Source organism: Peromyscus californicus, unplaced genomic scaffold (genome assembly GCF_007827085.1).
Source record: "Peromyscus californicus insignis strain IS unplaced genomic scaffold, ASM782708v3 Scaffold_13__1_contigs__length_99412109, whole genome shotgun sequence".
Classification (NCBI taxonomy): Eukaryota; Metazoa; Chordata; class Mammalia; order Rodentia; family Cricetidae; genus Peromyscus; species Peromyscus californicus.
The window spans coordinates 86,563,737-86,586,563 of NW_026294424.1; the positions used below are offsets into that span (position 1 = coordinate 86,563,737).

Consider the following 22,827-nt stretch of genomic DNA (forward strand, 5'->3'; position numbering starts at 1 on the left):
AGAAATTAATAAAAGGCAGGGTCCTCGTGTGCTTTCAGGTGCTGTGATACAACACTGACCAAAACCTTGGGGAAGAAAAGGTTTATTTCATCTTACACTTGCAGGTTCCTAACTGAGAGAAGTCAGGGCAGGATTCCAAAGCAGGAAGCCAGAGAAAGGAACAGGAGTAGCCACCATTACTGGCTTGTTCCCCATGGCTTGTTCAGCCTAAATTTTATACAACCGAAGACCACTTGCCCATTGTGGGCAGGCATGGTATTGCGTGCCTGTGATCCTAGCACTTGGGAGCCTGAGGCAGGAAGGTGAAAAGTTCAAAGCCAGCCTGAGCAACATAGCAAGACTCTGTCATTAAAAATGACACAGAAACTTTTTCCAGATTTCCCTAAAATACCTTGGACTAATTTCTAAAACAGTAAAGAAGGAGACATCTAGAGATAGGGGAAAGATCTCATTAGCCCCTGATGCTGGAATTTGGTGAGGATCTCAGCCTAGAGTTAACCGACTAATCTAAAGGAAACACCAGGTCTAGAAGGAGTGTGACAACACGATGTTAAGTTTACAAAAGAAAAAAGCCACGGAGAACAAAAGGGAGGAGGGTGTCACATCCTTCCCGCCTCTAACTGCCTCCTCCTGAGTTCCCTGCACTGTGGTAAAAACAAAAAGGCCTTCTGAGAATTACTCTGTTGGTGTTGTTAGTTTTCTTGTGCATAAAGCTTTTTAAAATGCGTGCGTCCATATTTTAGATGAATATTTCAAACATTTTTTACCCCCTCACGTGTTAGAGATAAGTAGTTAGCTCTAATTAGTGTTTTGTTGGTGCTTGTGACGACAGACTTAGCTTTGAAGATCAAACATAGTGCCTGTGTGCTCCTTCCTTGGCTTGCTTTCTCCCCCACACTCTGATGTTATCTGGTCATCCTCTTATTTAAAATATCAGCAACGAAAATATTGACTCATGGGTCTAAATATGCATAAACACCAGAGTTCTGGGTTAGCAGTGAAATTGAGGAGGAAAGTTTAAAGGTCAGACACACTGGCTCTGATGTCGGAGTCTGCTACCAGCTTGTGTAGCTGGACTTTCTTTGGACCTCCAGCTCCCAAATAATGGCACGGAGACTTCTTATTAAGTATGAAAGCTTGGCCATAGCTTAGGCTTGTTGCCAACGAGTTCTTATAACTTAATTTAACCCATTTCTATTCATCTACGTTCTGCCACATGGCTCGTTACCTCTCCTCCATACTGTACATCCGACTTCCACTGCATCTCAGATGCTTTCCCAGAGTTTTTAATCTCTCCCTGGAAGTCCCACCTGTCTTCTCTTGCCTAGCTATTGATACCATTCAGCTCTTTTTTAAACCAGTTAGGAGGTACCTTGGCAGAGACACATCTTCACAGTGTACTAAAGTGCCTTAGTTTCTTCCTTAGTAAAAGGGGACTACCCATAATACTACATGTATAGCACTTAGCATGGTGATCCCCTGTGACATATATGTATGATATATACATGATAGTGCTTAAGGATGTGAGTCTGGAGCCAGTCATCATAGATTCAAATCCTAACTTAACTAGCTAGACCAGTTACTTAACTTCTCAGTGACTCTTAGCCTTCATCTGTAAAATGAGAATAATTACAGGGCCCATCCCAGAGGGCGTTGTGAGAATCTAAGGAGTTAAATTACATAAACCCCTTGGAAAAGTGGCTGCAATACAGTAAGTATTCAATAAGATCCAGCTATCACAATGGTTATTATGATTTGAAAATTGTGCTGTTCCATAAGGTAGGCACAGACAAGCATTTGAAATGCAACCTTGTGCTTCAAGTGAAAAATCACATACTGAATTTCAATGACTTAATCTAAAAAGAATGCAAAATATCTCAATTTTTGGTTGAACACATGTTGAATTTATGGACATATTTAAGTAAGTCATTAAAGCCAATTTTCTGTTTTGCATGTATTCATACGGGTGTGCACTCACGAATGCATGCATGCCATGGTGTGGGCATGCTGGGATGCACGTTGCCTTGGTGTCCAAGGGGAGATCAGGGAACAGCGTCCAGAAGTCAGTTCTCTCCTCCATGATCTGGGTTCCGGGGATCGAATGCAGGTTGACAAGCTTTGCAGCAGGTTCTTTTCCTCACTCAGCTGTCCAACCGGCTCACTTGTGTCTCTTCACTCTTTCAATGTAACTACCAGAAAGTTAAAAGAAGTATGTGACATGTGTTTGTGTTGATGGTGCTATTTGAGAATATAGGAGTAGTAAAGTAAAAAGTTAATTTAAAAGTTCCCATTCAATTTAATTTAAAATTCAAGATATCTGTGGTAGCTTTTTTTTTTAAATCATAAATGAAGTAATGCTGAAGGAAAACAAGATAATTACAAAGTGGTAAGTGAGACCATTAGAAGCGCAGAATAAGTTAATGCAATCTCAGATTGCAGCAATGTTTCCTGATCGATGTTACTGTTTTGGGGCGTTTTGTTTAGTTTGTTACTATACTTTAAGGAACCACAGACAAACTAGAGTCCTTGGTAAGGAAGGGCGTAGGAAGGTGAGTTTCTTGCTGCCCCTCTACAGGAAGGAGAAACTGGGAATTAGGGTTAGGAGCAGGTGGTGGTTTGAAAGAAAATGGCCCCCATAGAGAGTGCACTATTAGGAGGTGTGGCTTTGCTGGGGTAGGTGTGGCCTTGTTGGAGGAAGTGTGTCACTATGTGGGTGGGCTCTGAGGTCTCATATGCTCAAACTATGCCCAGTGTTACCGACTGCTTCTGCTGCTTGAGGATCAAGAGGTAGAATTCTCAGCTCCTTCTTCAGCACCATGTCTGCCTGCACACTGCCATGCTCCCCACCATGAGGATAATGGACTAAACATCTGAAACTGTAAGCCACCTCCAATTAAATGTTTTCCTTTATATGATCTGCCGTGGTCATGTTGTCTCTTCACAGCAATAGAAACTCTAACTAAAACAAAGCATATTCAGCCAGGTGAAGGGAGGACTTGAAGGAGGGTACATAGATGTCCTCACATTCCAGAAAGTTCCCCATGGGAAAAGGAAACTGACCCAAAAAAATTCCAAAAGGTATAAGCTACAGAGAGCTTTCAGATTTAATATCGGCAAGAACCTTCCAACCATTAGAATCAACTACGAATGTAACAAACTACCTTACAGGATAGTTAAAGACTTTCTCACCAACATTAATCTGGGAATTACAGTGAATGAGGTACCTGGGAGATATCCAAAGGCTTTTCCAGTTCTGAGAATGCATGGTTAAGGAGCTGTTACTAATTCTGGAGGAGAGCTGTCAGCTCACATGTTATGACTCGAACAACGAGATTCCTGCAGGGTTTTTTTGTGGGAATGTGCTTTTTACCCTTTCTTTTCTTCTTTATTCTTTTGAAGGGTTTTACTCTGCAGCTCAGGCTGGCCCAGGATTCACTGCATAGCCTAGCCTGACCTTCAAGCTGCAGCCGGCTTCTTGCCTCCACCCTCCAGGGTTACAGGCATGGGCCTCCATACCCAATGTTTTCCACTTTTTTATTTTTTAAAAATATAGGAATTCACAGGTACTATTTTGAGGGGATAAAGAGTTGTTGTAGAAGCACATACAGTAGACAAAGGCTCTCACAAGAACACTGCTACAGTGACTGACAGACGCTTCGGTAGAACTGAGGCAGTGGTGGTTACCTTCCTCTCCAAGGCCCCAGATCTCTTCCCTCCTTCCATTATCTGGCTTTTTTGCCATCCTCACACCATTTCTATTCTTGCAGCTGAGTGATTCCTGGAGCTCTCCTCACTCATCATTTCTATTCCCTGACAGTTTCAGTCTGTCTTTCAAGACTTCCCTTACTCTGAGTCCACTTTGTGACTTTGCCAGCTCAAATCCTCCCACCTACAAAGTCCAGCCCTTCATTTTCTCAACCCCAGGTTCATCAGAGGCTCAGGGGGTTGGTCCTTGTTGGTTTTTTTCAAGCCAAATTAAGATCAAGCATGGATAGACGTTCCTTGTGTCAAATGGTAATTAGTTTGTTTTCTGTTCCTGTAGAAGAATATCCAAGGCTGTGTTGTGTGACTTATAAAGAGTGTAAGGCTTTGTCTGACTCGGTTCTGGAGAAGACTAGGAAGTTCAAGAACATGAAAATGACATCTGCTTGTCTTCTGATGCAGGCCTCACGGCAATAAACCAAGCGGAAACCTTATGAAAAGGAAAAGGATGAGGCCAGCCTGGGCTACAGAGTGAGTTCCATGAAAGGCGCAAAGCTACGCAGAGAAATCCTGTCTTGAAAAACCAAAAGAGAGAGAGAGAGAGAGAGAGAGAGAGAGAGAGAGAGAGAGAGAGAGAGAGAGAGAGAGAGAGAGAGAGAGAGAAGGAAAGACGAGACACATGTGAGAGATAAGGGCTAAACCCCTGACGTGTTTAACCCACCCGAGAGAGAAAACTTTAACCCACTCACAAGGGCTCTCTACCCGTTGAGTGCTCAAACACCTCCACTAGTTGTGATATTGAAGCATTAGGCCTCAACATGAGTTTTGGTGGAGCAAACCCACGTTTCAAATAACTGGGCCTGGAAAGTTATATCTAAGTTAGAGGGAAGTTCAGACCACGAGCAGATGTGGGTGGGACCGGAAGTGGTTGATATGTCTGCTATCTCCATTGAAGATGAAAACCACGGTGTCCAGACGCAGAAATGCAGGAATCCACTTACACTTGTTTCTGATTAGGAGAGTCTATGCGAAACGATATGGTTTAGAACTAATGATAAAGATGTAGATTTTGTCCCAGCACTTGGGAGGCAGAAGCAGAGGCGTTTCTTCAAGATGGAGGTCAGCCTGGGCTATGTAGTGAGTTTCAGGCCAGTCTGAACTACTGTGTGAAACCCTTTTTCTAAATAAATCAGATAAATAAATAAATAAATAAATAAATAAATAAATAAATAAATAAATAAATAAATAAATAAATAAAACAAACAGACAAGCAAATAAACCCCAAGAAATTAAGATTTTGTTGTTTGGTGTGTTCTGGGATCTTTGTATCTAAAGTACAATCTGTGGACCAGTCACATTGCTGTTTCCTCGAAATCAGCATCTCCAGTCCTGTTCAAGATTTATCAAATGGTAACCTACATTTTAATTAGATTTCCCAGTGATTTGTGTTCGTAAGTTTTGAGAAGTGTGGGTCCAGAAAGAATTGGCTTGGTTTAGAGGGCTTTTTAAAGGCTTTTTACTGGGAAACGTCCAGCAGTGTGTTACAGCCATATGAGAACCAAGTTATAAATTATCAAGAGTTTGGTGAGCTGGTTGACTTTAAGATTAACAGCTTGAAACTAATTATTGTGAAAGAATTTACAGCATGGGAATGTGCAAGTGCTACGCGTTCGTCTCTTATGTACTATAGAAGCAGTTGTTAAGGTTTTCTTAGCAGACGACTGTGGTTGGTTCTTTTTTTAAGGTTTTCTTAGCAGACGACTGTGGTTGGTTCTTTTTGACTTTTTGGTTCTTTGCTCTTGGGGGGTCGCCACCCATCTCCCAAATAAATTCATACAGAGGCTTTTTTTTTTCTTATGAATGCCCAGCTTTAGCTTGACTTATTTCTGGACAGCTTTTCTTAACTTATCCCATCTACCTTTTGCCTCTGGGCTTTTACCTTTCTCTATTTTGATACACCTTTCTTTCCTTCTTACCCCGTGGCTTGCTGTGTAGCTGGGTGGCTGGGTGGCTGGGTGGCTGGGTGGCTGGGTGGCTGGGTGGTTGGCTCCTGGAGTCCTCTCTCCTTCTTCCTTTCTCATTCCTCCAGTTTCTCCTCCTCCCAGATTTTTCCTCCTATTTATTCTCTCTGCTTGTCAGCCCCGCCTATCCTTTCTCTTGCCTTGCTATTGGCTGTTCAGCTCTTTATTAGACCAATCAGGTGTTTTAGACAGGTGACACACATCTTTGCATCATGAAACAAATATTCCACAGCATAAACAAATGTTACACATCTTAAAATGATATTCCATAACATACCACTTCACAGTTCTGAATCTCCTAACTCAATCTGTAATTGAACTGATCTCCTAAGGAGACTAAGAAGCCCCTGCCTATGAGGAACAAGATAATATGAGTTTTAATCTGTCATTCACAGAACTTTTAATCTTTATACTGATTTCCTATTATTCTGGGTAGTAAAAATTTTAACCATAACCTGATTCTGAAATGACCACAAGGTGGGAAGGGAACATAACCTTGGTAATATCATAAGCATTGGTAGTACTTAAAGTCAAGCTAGGTGGGCAAACATTGGAAACTGTGCCTATTGGCAACAGATTTTTTGATGCTGAAACATGGACGTTTCTGTGTAGAGTTAGAGAGGATAAAAGTGGGTAGATCCTGGTTTTAGATGCAGTTGTACCAGGGAGGAGCTTATCTTTTTATACAGAACAACTATCCATCTCTAAGTTAATGTTAAGTATGTGTGCAAATGCTTCCTAGTGGTTCAGGGAGTTTTTCTATGTGTGGTCCCTAGGTCACTGTACCAGTGTCACCCCAGAGCCTATTGGAAATGTAAATTCCCAGGTTCCTGCTCCAGACCTAATGGATCAGAGGATCTGGCATAGAAAGCCACCAATCAGAGTTCGAAAAGGCCTTCTTACTAATTCTGACACATTGGTGAAATAGGAACAGTTTAGATTTCCTTATTTTTGTATGATGAAAGTTTCTTTTTTCTAACTCTAACCTCAAACAGAAAGTGACTTTTCTTCAAGTACAAATTTCCAGATCAACTGGGAAATGCTCTGAGAATGTGGATCAAAACACCTTCAGGCCTGAGCACATATTAAAACATTTTTCCCCCAGGGAAGCTAGCCAAGTAGGGAGGCTGCTAGCATTTTGCCAAGACTCCCTGGAGTGGCTAAACCTTCCTAGAAACCAACTGGCAAAGCCTGCATTTTAAGATGAACTACATAGACAAGTGACTTTATAAATATTAATAAAAGCACTGCCCTAGCATGTGTGGGGACAAGAATGCTGTGCATGGTGTTAATAAATGGATGCTTCAGTTTGCCTTTCTGAGTAAGAATTTCTTCTGGTTTTTTAATAGTGACATTTAGTGTTCATTGAGGGTTGACTCTGTGACAGATACTATAGTAAGAACCTGTAAAAATTATCTCATTATTAGCCCCATGTCAAAATAAGGAAGTGGGCCCCAGAGGGGTTATAGCTATTTGCTCCATATTGTGCACACTCCGATGGTGATACTGGGGTTCAAAGGTAGGAAGTTTGATTCCAGAATATCCTCACTCAATTAAAGCACCTTTCTTCAGTAAGGAGAAGCTCATATGTATTAAATATTCAGAGGTTTGGTGTACGCTAGCTTTTCCTCACTGTGACCAAAATACCTGGCAGAAATGTTTTAGAACAAGAAGGACTTAGTTTGGCTCATCGATTTTTCAGGATTCAGCCTGTTACAGCCGGGGAAGCCAGCAGAGCAGCTCATGCCAGAACCAAAAGGAAGGAGAAAGAAGCAGCCAGTGCTCCACTGCCTTGCTCTCATCCCGCCCTTGTTTGCCAAAGCCCACAGCCCACGCAATGGTGCTACCCACATTCAGGATGTATTTTCCCCATCAATTAATTCTCTCTAGAAATATCCTCACAGAAATACCCCGAGGTCTGCCTCAATCTCTTGGGTAATTCTAAATCCAGTCAAGATGATGATGAAGTCATTATCATTATAATGGAGTGTCTATTTCAGAGTATGACTTTTAATTAAGTTATTTTATAGTTTTTTTTATAAAATCTTAAGCTAATGAATATCATCTATCTATCTACCTATCTATCATTATCTATCATCTATTTGCAAATACATGGACTCTGGATCCTACTTGATTAATGCCATCAAATTCTGGTGAGCAAAGAAGGCAATCAGGCACATTGAACTTATAAAGGACATTGTTTTAATAATAACAATGCTGCTGTAAGCACAGTCCATATTATTGTGAGTCCTGACTGAGTGGTTATGTTCTCATGGTAGGCATTATCAGCCAAGGGCCAACTGAATCCAGCTGTGGAGATTAGAAGAGATGAATTGAAGAACCAGCAGTAGGTGAACTTATATATATATATCCTTAGACTGAATTATCTTTTTAAGTATCATGAGATGACTTCAAGTTTCCCCTCTCCCTGCTCTATATGTGAAAAAAAAATCACAGAAGGAAAAGAGGGCAAGTGGGAAGAAAGTTATAAAAGTAGATTCAGATTCTTCCAGGTTTTCCTTTCTTTCTTTTAAAGTCACAGCTGACTGTGGAGCTTTTGAAGTAACTGCTTCGGTGCTGACAAGAATGGGCACTAAGGAAGAATCTTAGTCTTCCTTTAGATGACCACCGCATATAAATATACAATAAGGTTTCTGGGAAATTCCAGCTTTGAGCTAGTCCATCTTCTGTGGGTAGCTTCAGGAAACCAAGTAAGTTCTGCAGGCTTGCCATTCTCATCAAGTAACTAATTCGTTTATTAATGACTCATTTATTTATCATTCACTTATCATTTATTCAACAAACATTTGCTGAAGACCTCTGTTCCTGCCTGGTGCTGTGTGTTGTATGTGCTGAGTTCCAAAAATGAATGACAAGATTTCTGCCCACAAAGAGCTCAAACTGATAGGAAAGACAGAACTCTGAATCTTCTTAAACCCATCCAATTGTACAGTTTAGGCTGGCAAATTGTACTATATATAAAATAGGCTTCAGAATTGTTTCAAATAAACAAATATAACTCCTGTTTATTCTACAAAACCAGGAAGAAAGTGGGCAGTCCTGGAGGTGTGGAGGAGACTGCCAACATTGAGTGAAGGCTGAACTGAAATTTTAAGGAAAAAAAAAAAAATTTACTCTGGCACAGTGATATTCAAGCAGCAGCCCCAGAGGAACAAAGTCACAGAGGTGAGAAATGTGTGGTTTCTCCCTCCCTCCCTGCCTCCCTCCCTCCCTGCCTCCCTCCCTCCCTGCCTCCCTGCCTCCCTCCCTCCCTCCTTGCGCATGCGCCTTGGGAGGGATGTGGGCTGAGGAGGTAAGCGGAGGTCATTAGTGAGCCTTTGGAAATGGCCAATCACTAGAGAGTTTTATTTTAATGGAATTGATTTAATTCGTGATCTGACTTGTTTTAGGAAACCACGCGGGCAGCTGTGACATAATGGATGTCTCTTTTTTTTTGGGGGGGGGAGGGTAGCGGGGTAGGGTTAAGAATAACCTGTGCATGAGTCTCCGATCATCTCTGATCGTTTGAATACTAGATGTAAACAAACAAACAAGCAAAAAAAAAAAAAAAAAAAGAACCAAAACAAAACCCTAGACATGTTTCCTAAACACTACACTGCTCGCTTGGTCCTAGCGGCACAGCTTGCCAGCAGCCGGGAGCAGTAAAGCAGATTGTTGAAAGATTAACCTTGGTCTGGCGTTGTGTTGAAAGGAGGTTAGTAAGTGGGACCTCCTGGCCCACCTTGGGTGGTGAAGTTTGGCGGACTCTTTTCTCTTTGCTGTCAAGAGGATCGAACTCAGGGCCTCGCACAAGCTAGCTCCGCGCACTATCGCCTAGCAACGTGCGTTTTTTTTAAAAAAAAATCTTAGCAAGGCTGAAAATGTAGCGGAGGAAGCTGGGGATACGTCAGGTTTTTCAAGACTTTAGGCAGAGAACTAGGTTCCCCCCTGTTTAAATGATGGTTCTGAATACATCAGCAGGATAAAAAGAAAAAATAAGAAGGGATGAATAATTAAAGCATTTCCAACAAAGCCATTTTTTCCTGAAGGCTGTAAAGCTTTTGTGCCTTAACTACAAAACGGAGCCCCCGCCTGGGGAAACTGACAGGAAGGCCGCCACGAAGGCACTTAAGCCAGGTCGCTCTCCGCCCTGTTCCTTTGCTCCTACCAACACCTTCCCCCTTTGCCGGCTTCCGAGCGGAACCTTTTTCGCCTGTCCGTGCAGTTGAACCGCGGGACCAATTTCGTCAACACAATCCGGAGTAGTCAACATGGCGGCCGCCATAAGATGCCTCAGTAGAGGTAAGACAGCCAGTGTTCCTGCGTGGACAAAGGATCTAGAACCGTGTCTCCTGTTGCAGCAGGGTACACGCCAGAATCTGGCGGGCACGGCTCAGCTCTGGGTACTCGAAATGCCTCCAGGCTCGTTCTGGGCTCCATAGCCCAGAGGGTTATTACTGCTTACAAGCGAGGTTTCAACGCAAGGTTTCTCTCTTGGAGCTGGTCCCTCGGAGGGTGAAACGGGAGGGGAAATACAATGACAGTCCTTTCAGTCAGGTGTGAGGAGTACAAGGCTTCTGTCCTGTGTCGGGGCTAGCGGGTGAGTTCAGTTTGATAAGTGAGTCCTGAAAATGGAAAAGTGGTATATAAAGTGATTTACATCTGTAAAATCCGAACCTAGGAGTGTTTGTTGCCGCTTTGTGAATACAGGCGATCCCAGTTCTTAAACTTACAGAAGTTATCTAATTTAGGTCATGTTTATCATTGGAGACTAATTCTGCAGTGTTTCTTGTTCAGTGACAAGTCAAGCCCCGTTGGTTAGAATGACAGGCCCTTTAGTACCATGCTTTTTTCTTTTTTAAGGACAATGGTTATGAATATCGTTATGCAATTAAATCAGGTCTTTAAGTGGATGAAACAGCCTTCATCACTCCGTTTTAAGGGGAAGCAACCAACCCCATTGGGCACGTGACTAAATTCGTCTAACTAGTAGATGTCAGGGGAAGAATTGAAGCCTGTGATTTGTTTTGCGGTGATGGGTACGGAATCTAGGACATACATACCCAGACGTGCTAGGTAAATCTACCAGTGAGCTATACACCTTGGGAGCTCTCTAATCTTCCTTACAAATGCTGTATCCATTTTCTCTTTGAACTTCTCTCAGGAAAGTTCAGTGTTAAGATCAGCATCCTTATTTAGGATAGTTTTTCAAGTTAGGGGTGATGAGATCACAACACACCCTGGTGAGTACTAAGTAAACCAGAATATGTTATTACTGAATAGAGATTGAGGGCATTACCCTCATGTGTGATAGAAATCACATTAGACAAAATTGAAGAAGCCAAGAAAAGAACTGAAGATTTATTTTTTTTGTCACTTTTTCTTCTCTTAACTTCCAGGATACTTACCAATTTTATTACTATTCCACCTGGCATTCCTTCTGCTATTAATTGGTTGGTTCTTCTCTCTAGTATGTTTCCTTGTAGTTTCCCAAGATCCAGGATTCCATTCTTCATTCTCATCTCTTCTGTATCCAATATCATTCTTTTAGTGTGAATTCACTCCTGTAGTGGCCTCATCCATCTGTTTTAGGTTTATTTCTATGTTTTAATGGCTATCAAATATTTACCTGCAGTTGGGACCTCTTTCCTGAAGTCCAGAGTCTTATATTTATTTGAGAATTCTAGAGCCATTTGTGTATAACTTAAGGATACATGTTTGTAATCAAACTTACAATCATAACCTGCAGCTTTCTCCATCTCCTCTGATAAAAGCTGTATGCCTTCAGTTGTCCCGGCCACAACCTCTTAATATCTTTGACTTGTCTCTTCCTCACACTTCATGTTAAGTAGTTGACAAATCCTGTTTGCTTTATTCTCAAATTGATCCAGACTATTTGGTAGTGGTAGTGGTGGTGGTGGGTGTGTGTGTTGGGGGGTGCATTTTTGGAGACAAGGTCTTGCTTTGTGGTCCTGACTGGTTTGGTTTTGCACTCACTAACTAGCTCAAGCTGGCTTTGAACTTGAGAAAATCCTTTTGCCTCAGCCTCCTTAATGCTGTTAACCTAGACTCTTGACTTTCCCATGGTAACACTTCAACTGTCTTGTTCTAAGTCACCACGGTTTCTCACCTGGATTTTTCTGTGTCCTGCTCTAAGTAGTAAATTAGTCCTTTAAAAACTTAAGCTGGTGTGTGTGTGTGTGTGTGTGTGTGTGTGTGTGTGTGTGTGTGTGTGTATAGAAGTGGTTCCATAGTTAAAGAGTATTTGCTGTTCTTCCAGAGGACCTGGGCCTGATTCCTAATATCCACGTGGTGGTCCATAACTATGTTCCAGGTCCAGTTGATCCAACCCCCTCTTCTGATCTCTAAAGGCAAAATATCCATACACATAAGATTTAATAAATAAAATCAAAGAAAAAAACCTTAATCTGATTGTGGTGGTACATGCTTCTACTCCCAGCATTTGGGAGGCAAAGTTAGCAGGATTAATGCAAGTTTGAGGCCAGCCTGGACTACATAGTGAGGTCTAGGCCATGCAGGACTGTAGTCTAAGACTCTTTTTCTGGGCTCTTAATTAATATTTATAAAGGGAACTTAATCATATTACTCTGAAAAGCCTCCCCCAAGTCCTTAAAATGGCCTATAACTGCACTGTCCATTTTGTTTATTCACTACTGAGTACTTTAAATATGGCTAATATGAATTCAGAGTGTTGTATTCACTGTAAGTTTTTTGCATATGTATGTGTGCACATGGAGGCCAGAGGTTGATGTCGGCTGTTTTCTGCCAATCGCTGTCCAGTGTATTTATTGAGGCAGGATTTGTCACTGGACCTGGAGCTTATGGATTCCCACCTTGTCCTGAGAAGCTCCCGACTTTGCCTCTGGAGTGCTGGGACTACGGGGCAGAGGTGGAGGAGTGTTGCACTAAGCTTACCCAGCTTTCATGTGGTTGCAGAAATCTGAATCTCACTACTCAAGTTTGCATGGCAAGAGCTTTGTCTACAAGCTGTCTCCCCAGGCCCACCTTTGGTATGAAATCGACCTTTACTTTAAAAATGCAAACTGCTTTCCATCTTCTTTTATCCTGCAGTCCTCCCCCCTATATTTATTGGTCTTGTCTCCCCCTAACCAGAAACGTAAGCTCCATGAGAAGAGGGATTTTTGTGTTGTGTTCACTAATGTGAACAAAAGCATGGCCAGCACACATTTCATTGATCATTCATTGTTGAATGACTGAATGATAGATTATTTTTAAAAGCCTTCTCCAGTGAGAGTAGATTTGCTGTTGTATATACCATTTCGCCGTATGGTTCACATAGCAAGACTTTTTTTATGTGAAATTCCTAAGGTAGTAAAGAACACAGTGTGCTCGGGTAACGGAAAGGAGCTAAGAGTATCTGAAATACGGTGAGCGTGTGGGAGAGTGGTGTTAGATGAAGCTCACTAGATAGAGGTAGAACAGCTCATTGAGTTCTTGGTAAGAATTGGCTTGTTCACTGAGCTGTGGTTATGTAAGGCCATGGCGTGCTGTGCATTTAAGAATGATCTTTGTCAAAAGCAGATGATAGGACCAGTTGGAGACTGTTATAGTAATTCATGAGGTAGACAGTGGTGGCCTGTCGACAGTGTTTATTTGGGGGTGCAAAGACTTTGATGAGAGGCTCTGAGAGAAGGTGAAGTTTAGAGAGGAGGGTGGGGAAACAGTTTAGGACAGATCTCTTGGGACTGCTAACCGTTCAGTATCTACTAAAAGAGATGGAATAGTCTCTATCTCCTTGTGAAAGGATGGGAGTGGAGGAGAAACTTCAAAGAATGAATGTAGTGTCAGGTATGCTGAGGAGTAGTTGAGGAAATTGAGGACTATTTTGTCTGGTGGTAAATGAGGTGATCTATGTGAAGTGAATGAGTGTGCTAAGACAGATGACACATTGTTGACTAAGGGGTTGGAAATAGAGATAGAGGTCTAGTAGGGCATCTAAAGTAGTGATACTATTGTAATTTGGTTTTACTTAGTCTGTAGTAGATTGATTACTGTTGAAATTTTTAATTTCTGGTTCTTACTATAGGGGATTCTAAGTAGTGATTCTGTCATTGGCTTTTTTGGTTCAATGTGTTCGTGAATCTCAGTGTATAGCAGTTTGCTTATTTTTATAGTCATAGGGCTTTCCGTTACAGGACAGTGGCTATCCAGTCTGTGATAGAGAAATGCTTGAGTTCGTCTCTTAGTTCTATACTTAGAAACAGTCTTCTGATTGTTCTTGTACATGTCTCTTAAAGCACATGTACATGGTACTTGTCTGGAGGTGGACTGCTGCACCATTGTGATGTGCTTACCAGGCTCCACTGGGTAATTCCACATTGCTTCCCAGAATGGTATTCTAGTTCACACTCTTATCTACAGTGCATAAAATCTTCCTGTATTTGATGTGGTAAGTGACTTAATTTCCTTGAGGTTTCTTTATCTGGAACAATGATACTTAGATTATCTAATTTATAAATTGTATCTCCACAATAAAATTAAATACTACTTTCTTGATTAAGTTTTGTGGAAAAAAAACCAATAATTTGAGACAAGGTCAAACTCCCATGTGTTGGGATTATAGGGGTCTCCAGCATGCCCGTTATTAAAAGTATTGTCAGTTGCGTTGAACTTAGTGATTTGTTTGTTTCACATGCTACTGTAATCTTTATGTGGTTGCAGACTGTAATAGGTCTGCTGACCACTCTTTAAGTAGTGCTGTTGGCAGATGTTATATGGAGTTTTAAATTTGTATTTACCTGGTTACTAATGAGGTAATACTCAGTGGACATCTTTTACACTATTGTATTTCCTTTTCAGTTTGAGGCCTTTTAATCCCTTTTGTGCATTTTTCAATTGTGTTGTCTTTTGTAGTCAAGGAGTCAGATGACTCCTTTGTCAGCTGAGCATGTTGCAAATATATTCTACCCATTTGGGGGTCTATCTTTTCACTTTATGTGCGTGTAGGAGGGTTTATGTGTGCACATGTGTGCACACATGTAGTGTGTTATTTCTCTTGAGTTACCCATCTTGTTTTTTTGAAATGGGGTCTCTCACTAGGACCTGGAGTGTGCTAATCAGTCTAGACTGGCTGGCCAGTGAGTCGCAGGAATCAGCCTCCTCTTTTTAGGAATCACAAGGATGAGCCACTGTGTGCAGTGTTTTACATGTGTGTTGGGGGCTGAGCACACGTTCTCACGCTTGCCTGGAGAACACTTTCCAATAGTGAGCCATCTTCACAGCCTCGGCTTTTAATTTTTAAAAAGTGTATTTGATAAACAGAAGTTTTTAACACTTCATACAACCATTTTAAAAATATAACCACTTTTTATTTAGTGCCTTTGGTCTTGTTTATGAAACCATTCCTCCTGTAACAGTTATAAAGATATTTTTCCTCTGTTCTGAAAGGCTTTTAAGTATTACCATTCACCTGTGAGTGGGTAGTTGTTGTTGTTTTGTTTTTTTCCTTTGTACTGGGGACTTTGGATGAGTTTATTGTCAAGCCATTTTTTTTTTGTCCTACTAATCTGTCTTTCTGTATTTGTGCCACTACCAATATGTAGAATCATCATAACTTTTTGGTTTTTTTGAGACAGGGTTTCTCTGTGTAGCTTTAGTGCCTGTCTTGGATCTCACTCTGTAGACCAGGCTGGTCTTGAACTCACTAAGATCCACCTGGCTCTGCCTCTCGAGTGCTGGGATTAAAGGCGTGCGCCACCACCTCCCGGCTTCATCATAACTTTATAACATCTCTTAAATCATTTTTAAATTTAGCTTACGCCGGGCGGTGGTGGCGCACCCCTTTAATCCCAGCACTCGGGAGGCAGAGCCAGGAGGATCTCTGTGAGTTCGAGGCCAGCCTGGACTACCAAGTGAGTTCCAGGAAAGGCGCAAAGCTACACAGAGAAACTCTGTCTCGAAAAAAAAAAAAAAATTTAGCTTACAAAGAAATGGTTTTCGTTTATATTTTCATACATACACAATTATACTTAGATCTTTCTTTTCATTCCCCACACTACCCTCTCTCTTCCCTGCCCTTCTTATAACATATCTTTATCTGGTAGGGCAAAATTCCCACTTTGTTCTGATTTTAGAAGAACTCGGACAACTCTGTGAATGTATCACCTTTAAAAATGAATAAATAAAGTAGAAACTATTTTAAAAATTTAGGGGTACACATGTACATACTCCCTGTTAATAAAAATGAATCTATTGAGCTTAAATTAGATTAAGGTAAAAATAGGTGAAGAGGGTGTAAAGGTTCATGCCTATAAGCACATGTTGCCTATAGTTCCATCCAGCCTGGGCCATACTTAATGAGTTCCAGGTCAGGCTAATCAGCTGTGAGCTCCTATTTCAAAAACAAAACAGAATAAGTGATTAGAAAAAGTTACTAGATATCAGATGCCTCTGCTTGCTTTTAGTTTCTCTGAGTGTGATTTCTATATCTTTCCTTTTAGTGATACTGCTTATGGAATACAGGGCCTTGCACATGCTAGGCCAGGAACTAAGCTACACCCTATCCCTAGTACTGGATATTTTATTTTTGTGTATATGTGTTTTTGTGTTTACATTCATGTGGAGGATGGTTGCATATGTGCATTAACAGTGTAGAGGTCAGAGGACAACCTTGGGTAGTTCCTTAGACACCTACCACCTTTTGTTTGAGTGTGGTTGATATATTGTGCACCCCAGTAAACTTATCTGGGGGTCAGAGAACAGAACAGCCATAATATTAAACATAGAGGTTAGGCAGTGGTAGCACACGCCTTTAATCCTAGCATTCCAGAGGCAGAGATCCATCTGGATCTCTGTGAGTTCAAGGCCACACTGGAAACAGCCAGGCATGGTGACTCAGGCCTTTAGTTCCAGGAAGTGATGGCAGGAAGCAGAAAGGTATATAAGGCATGAAAACCAGGAACTAGAATCTGGTTAAGCTTTTAGGCTTTTGAGCAATAGTTCAGCTGAGATCCATTTGGATAAGGACTCAGAGGCATCCAGTCTGAGGAAACAGGATCAGCTGAGGAATTGGCAAGGTGAGGTGGCTGTGGCTTGTTCTGCTTCTCTGATCTTCCAGCGTTCACCCCAATACCTGGCTTTAGGTTTGTTTTATTAATAAGACAGTTTAAGATTAATGCTACAGTTTGAGACATGGTCTCTTATTGGCCTGAAACGTCACCATAGGTCAGGCTAGCTAGCCCACAATCTTCCAGGGACCTGCTTCATGGCATCTCACTGTTCCTGGGGTTGTAGGCATATGCCACCATACCCAGCTTTTCACCCGGATTCTAGAGAGATCCAAACTCAGATTCTCTTGCTTTTGAGGCATCCCCTATTATTACATGTTAAAAAAAAAAATCCCATCCCCTATTCTTATACTTTTTAAAAGTGGTTAAGACTCACAAAATATTAGTTGCTTTTGTTTTGAAAATACTGATTTTTAGAATGTAAAAATGTATGAGTCTGATGATTAATGTTATATTTTCTTTTCCTTCTAAGTCTTGAGACAACATCAAAGGCATTGTCTTTCCAAGACAGCTTACCAGGCCCCTCCTTACCCTTGCTCTGAGAATGTTCTCTGGACTCACAGACATTTTGCTGCTGCTGCTACAAAGTAAGTATTTTTTTTTTTAGTTGCTTCCTTTACTGTTAAAGTTCTGATTAAAAAACGTAGTTCTATAAAGATTGGTAGTTGCAGAGGTTCATTGTCTGTTCTCCTTTGACCTTAGTGTTCTGGAAGACAAGACTTAATAGCATTTATGAGCATCTCGAGCTAATCACTCACCACTGTCATTTTAAGTATCTACTATTGTGTTATGTGCATTGGAAGAGAAGGAAATCAAGGCACCAACAGTGTTGTGGTTTTGTTCCTTGTTACTGTAAAATTCCATGACAGAAGCAACTGAGGAGGGGAGGGTTTATTGGACGGACAGTCCCGAGTCCCAGCCCGTCATTGTGGGGTAATCGAGGCATCGAGGACCTGAAGCAGCAGCTCGCACCCGTGGTCTAGAGCAGAGAGTGAGCGTGTGTTCTCTCTGTGCTTCTCTGCTCCCTATTTTTGTTCAGTTGGGCCCAGCTCAGGGCCAAGGTGAGTCTGCCTACCCCAGGTAACCCTTAAGAGACTCGCTCAGCATGGCCGTAGATTCCTCTAGACTCTTCCCAAGTGGCTTTAGATGATTTCCACTTTACAGTTAAACTAACCATCACAATGAGATCATAGAGCCAGTCCAGAGCAGAGGACCAGCACATGTCAGAATAAGGATCAGAACTGAAGGAATTTAGTTCTGAAACTTTTTTCCCCTACTCCTTAAATGATATTTTTCTCCATGTTGCTTTTTATAATTAGGGATTACAGGATTACCAGTACTGGAATTATATGTTGGAATTTCAGATTTTTAATGTTTGTTGTGTTATGTAGAAATGCACATACATACATATATGTATGTATTTATAATTTTTTGTGTAGACTTTCAACCTATGGAAGTATAAAGGATGAAATTTATTCTCACAGTGTCTGATTACCAAGAGTAAAAAGCTGGTTTTGTGTGGAGTTAGAGCTCAGTATTTTTCTCCATTGAACTGAATGACGGAAGGGACTGAAAGGCAAATGTTGGCAGAGCTCTTGGACTTACGGCTCATGCCATCTGGTTGTTGGGCATAATGCTAATTGGTTTTCTCCCAAGGATATTGATGTTAATGAAGTGTAACTCAGTACCATCTTTTTCTGAATGTCTTTTTCCCTAATGTCACTGTTTCTGTAGTTTAAAGAAATGGCTGAGGGAGTACTAATTAAATGCTAAAGCGCTATAGGAGATTGACAGTTAAAATTTACAGAATTCTTATGTATTTCTGTGATAATAATGTTACTATTAATAGCATATTAATAATAATTATTGTTATAATTGAACACATTTCATATACTTGTTCACTTAATCTTCTTACCAGTTATGAAGTACAGGTACTACGATGAGCGTTTCTTAGGTAGAAGAATGGAAGCCCAAAGATTAAATTTTTTTTTTTTTTTGGTTTTTCGAGACAGGGTTTCTCTGTGTAGCTTTGCGCCTTATCCTGGAACTCGCTTTGGAGACCAGGCTGGCCTCGAACTCACAGAGATCCGCCTGGCTCTGCCTCCCGAACCAAAAATTAAATTTTATGTGGGTGCTAGGAGTTTAAATTTCAGTACCCATGAGCAACATAATCCAGTAGTAGTTTAGAACAACATAACCTAGAGTTAGACAGCGTGGATGTGTTGGAGGGAAGACTTACTGTCTGACTTCAGAACTATTTCCGTCAATGACCAGCCTAAAAGAGTCGAATCAGTGGCTTTGGAGGGTAGTAGGGCCTGTCAAATACAGTTCAAGCTACAGAACCTTACTTTTCAATGAATTTTGATAGGGTACAACCCTTAGATTATGTGATATCCAAAATGAAAACTGAAGTGTAGGAAATTTTAGGGAAATTTGTAAATTTCCAGTTGTTTAACATATTCTTATTTTAATAAACTTAGCCAAAGTGTATCGATGCTATGGCACTACACAAGATGTTGATGTGACTATGAGCAGGTACCTGTTTTGTTGTTCTGCCCTGGAGCACTTTAAAATGAACTGACAGCAACATAAAGAATTGCCTTTTGTCTTAAAGGAATTATTTTAAATGAGTTAGTTCTTGGTAAGCAATTGAAGATGTATAGGGTTTAGATGGTGAGAAGCAGGTAGCTTTCCTGCCCTGGTGGTTAGCCATTGAATGATAATGGTCTCTGCATTTTTTAACTATGTACTTCTTGTCGTTTGTGTAAGTGGTAGTACATGGAGCGAGCATCTGGTGCCTGTTTCTAACAATACATTGTGGAAATAGATTCATATGATGCTGTCTAGTTATTTAACTATATAATATTTAGCTGTATAAATGTACTATAATTTATGTAATTTAACTTTCTAATATTTCATTAATATAAGTGACCCTGAACTGAATAACTATGTAAAATTCATGTATCCTATATATAATGGAAGTATTTGAAGTGTAAGCTCTGAGAAGTAAAATTCTTTGGTCAGAAGATGTATATATTTTCAACTTTGATAGATATTCCAAAATTACCTTGTTAGTTTGTATTAGTCAGTGATAGAGTACTTGCTGAGCATGTGGGCTTAATATGGATGCCTGCAGAGCTAGCAGAGACTCTTTTGGGGTGTGACAGACAAGGAGCAGCAGCAACAGCCCTTCCTCTTGGTGCTAGCGATGAAATCTAGGGCCTTACACAAGCTAGGCACCGTCTCTGTCACTGAGCACACTGTGTCCCTGCACTGTCCTTTGGGTGTGAATGTGCCTGGATTCTGATTTGTTGTGAGAAGCTGGAGGAGTTCAGGTTGTACCAATTTATGTCCTACCCAGCGGTGAATGAAGAGTGCCCCATTTCCCACATTAGGAGGTGTCAGTTTTGTGTATCTTTAGTGTATTTCTTGTGTACATCATTTACTTGCCTATTCTTCTGTTGGGCTGTTTGACCTTTTTTTCTGCTATGTACAGGTATTTATTAACTTATTACTTTAAGAATATTTCAAAACATTTTTGTTTATCCTCTAGAAAATTCATATTGTGTCATCCCCAGTTTTTACTGTAGTACAGTTTGATGCTTTTTACTGCCCTAAAAAGCATAACATAAGAAATATGCCCACTTTGGAAAGATATGAAAAACTGTCCTAAGATTGTTTGGTAACTTGATGAGATGTGTTCCTGATGTTAGTTGTCATCTTTATTTTTTAATGATTGACTTCAGAGTCAAGATCTGAGGCATGGTGATGCAGCTTCTCATCATTGCTCTTTGTTTCTGCTTTGTTTTGTTTGAGACAAATGCTGAATGTCCAGTGTACAATAGTCGAGGCTGAAGTTAATAGGTTTTACACACAAGTAGGCTTGTCTTTTAGTGTTGAGCCAGTGTGGTCAAGGGCTGAGCTAGGTTTTGGTTTTGTGGTCTCCATGGTTACCAGTAGCCGAAATCTCTGTACCATCACTTTGTGCTCAGTGTGGGGGTTGGGTTGCTGGGCTTTTCTTGGTGATGTTCCTGCTGTGCAACTGCAGCTTGGAGGGTCTGCCCTCTCCTGGGCCTGTCCTCCCCTGGGCCTGTCCTCCCCTGGGCCTGTCCTCCCCTGGGCCTGTCCTCCCCTGGGCCTGTCCCCTCCTGGGCCTGTCCTCCCCTGGGCCTGTCCTCCCCTGGGCCTGTCCTCCCCTGGGCCTGTCCTCCCCTGGGCCTGTCCTCCCCGGGCCTGACCTCTCCTGGGCCTGACCTCTCCTGGGCCTGTCCTCCCCTGGGCCTGTCCTCCCTGGGCCTGACCTCCCCTGGGCCTGTCCTCCCCTGGGCCTGTCCTCCCCTGGGCCTGTCCTCCCCTGGGCCTGTCCTCTCCTGGGCCTGTCCTCTCCTGGACCTGACCTCCCCTGGGCCTGTCCTCCCCTGGGCCTGTCCTCCCCTGGGCCTGTCCTCTCCTGGGCCTGTCCTCCCCTGGGCCTGTCCTCTCCTGGGCCTGTCCTCCCCTGGGCCTGTCCTCCCCTGGGCCTGTCCTCCCCTGGGCCTGTCCTCCCCTAGCAGTAGGCTGTGGCCTGTTGTTGCTCAGTGCTCGCCTGGCTGGAAAGGGGTGGAAGAGGCAGTCTCAGCCGGCCAGATTCCGATTTAGGATTCGGGAGGCCCACTGAGACTGTGCTTTGGAGAGAGGCTTTTTGAGCACACCTCTCCCTTCTCCCTCTGTCTGTACCTGCTGCAGGTTATGGGGGAGTTCCAGGCCCCTGTCTGGGTAGATACAGTACAGGCTGAGCCCTGTACTGTTCCTGCCTTGGCTCAGAACTCTAGGTGGAAGTTCTGGTGATAGTTTTCTTCCTTTCTACCAGAGACAGTGGGTGTTTGCCTAGGCCTTTTCCTCCAGCCTGCACCCTCTCTAGTCTCCAGCTGCTGCACTCTTTCCTGGGAGCATCCATGGAGGTGTGTGGAAAAGGCCATGAAAGTATGAATCCCTTTGTTCCTGAGGAGTTACATGGCCACACTAGCCTCTCAGGTTTGTCTTACCTGCTTTCCCCTCTCTCCATTTTGTCACTGGAGAGAGAGACATGGTAAGAGTGTGGAGGGACTGATTCTCCTTGGAGTTTAGGCTGCTGGGCTGCCTGCATGCTCGGCTGTGTTCTCAGCTCTGTGGTGGGGTCAGGAAACGTTGGGAGTTTTCACACACCCCCCTTCTCCGTGCCAGTGCTCTTTCCAGCTTTCGCAGTTGAGGTGCAGCAGATTTGCATTTCGTTGAAAAAGAATGAATAAATCACTCTTAGAGATGTTGGTGCGTTTATCTCATATTAGCCTCAAGCGTTATTGTTTAGTTCAAGTTAGTTTTACAAAACAAACGAACAAACAAACACCACAGTGTAAAAGACTCTTTGCTCTTGGAATACTTGGATTGCTCTCTGGGGTCACAGATTTTCAGGTCCCGAAGTGAACTTTATAATAGCACTGCCTTTTCTTGTCCTGTGTGATTGGGCCTGACCGTGGATTATTTTCCTCCTGTGTTTCTGTTGGAGGACAGATGTGGCAGGGCGAAAGTTATTAGCTGAGTACAGTCTCTTGTTACTCATTTAATCTGTGTGGTTTAGTTACCCAGGTAACTGTAGATCAGTCTGTTCTCTAGATCCAGAGTGCCAGGTGTTCTGCCCCTCCCCGTCCCTTCCAGCATGATTTATATGGATCTGAAAGTCATAGCTCTTAAGCTCACCTACCTGCATGAACAACAAAGTTCTTCTTACTGTGATTCTTTTGAGTAAAGACAGATGGTTTTGGGGGGCTGTGGAAACAAAGCAGTGGTTTGTGAGGTTAGTTTGTAGCCTATAACTGAAGGATTTTGTTTAATTGCAGTTTTGCTTTTTTGATTAATGCATTTCCACTCCCCTTTCGTGGTGGTAGAGATGGAACTCAGGACCTTGGGTGACCAAGTACTTTGTCCCCAGAACAAATGAGGAAGGGTCATATTGTATGGCTTAGGCTGGACTGGACCTGGCTGTATAGCTTAGGTTGGCTTTGAACTCAAGGTCTTCCCCCGTCTCCCTCCCAAGTGCT

General features: G+C 42.1%; 1 protein-coding gene across 4 annotated transcripts in view; it reads left to right on the plus strand.

Moving 5' to 3' along the window:
* Positions 1 to 22,827, plus strand: part of Mrpl1 (mitochondrial ribosomal protein L1) — a 115,271-nt gene that overhangs the window by 44,819 nt on the left and 47,625 nt on the right. Inside the window, exons 1-4 of one of the 4 annotated variants that reach the window (XM_052735410.1) lie at positions 8,188 to 8,434; positions 8,767 to 8,909; positions 9,773 to 10,025; positions 17,244 to 17,358. In XM_052735410.1, coding sequence (XP_052591370.1) covers positions 9,995 to 10,025; positions 17,244 to 17,358 — 146 coding nt within the window. In that variant the 5' untranslated portion in view covers positions 8,188 to 8,434; positions 8,767 to 8,909; positions 9,773 to 9,994. Of the gene's footprint in view, positions 1 to 8,187; positions 8,435 to 8,766; positions 8,910 to 9,772; positions 10,026 to 10,071; positions 10,324 to 12,477; positions 12,755 to 17,243; positions 17,359 to 22,827 lie in introns of those variants that run through there. The other 3 variants (XM_052735409.1, XM_052735411.1, XM_052735408.1) reach the window with 3 other exon arrangements.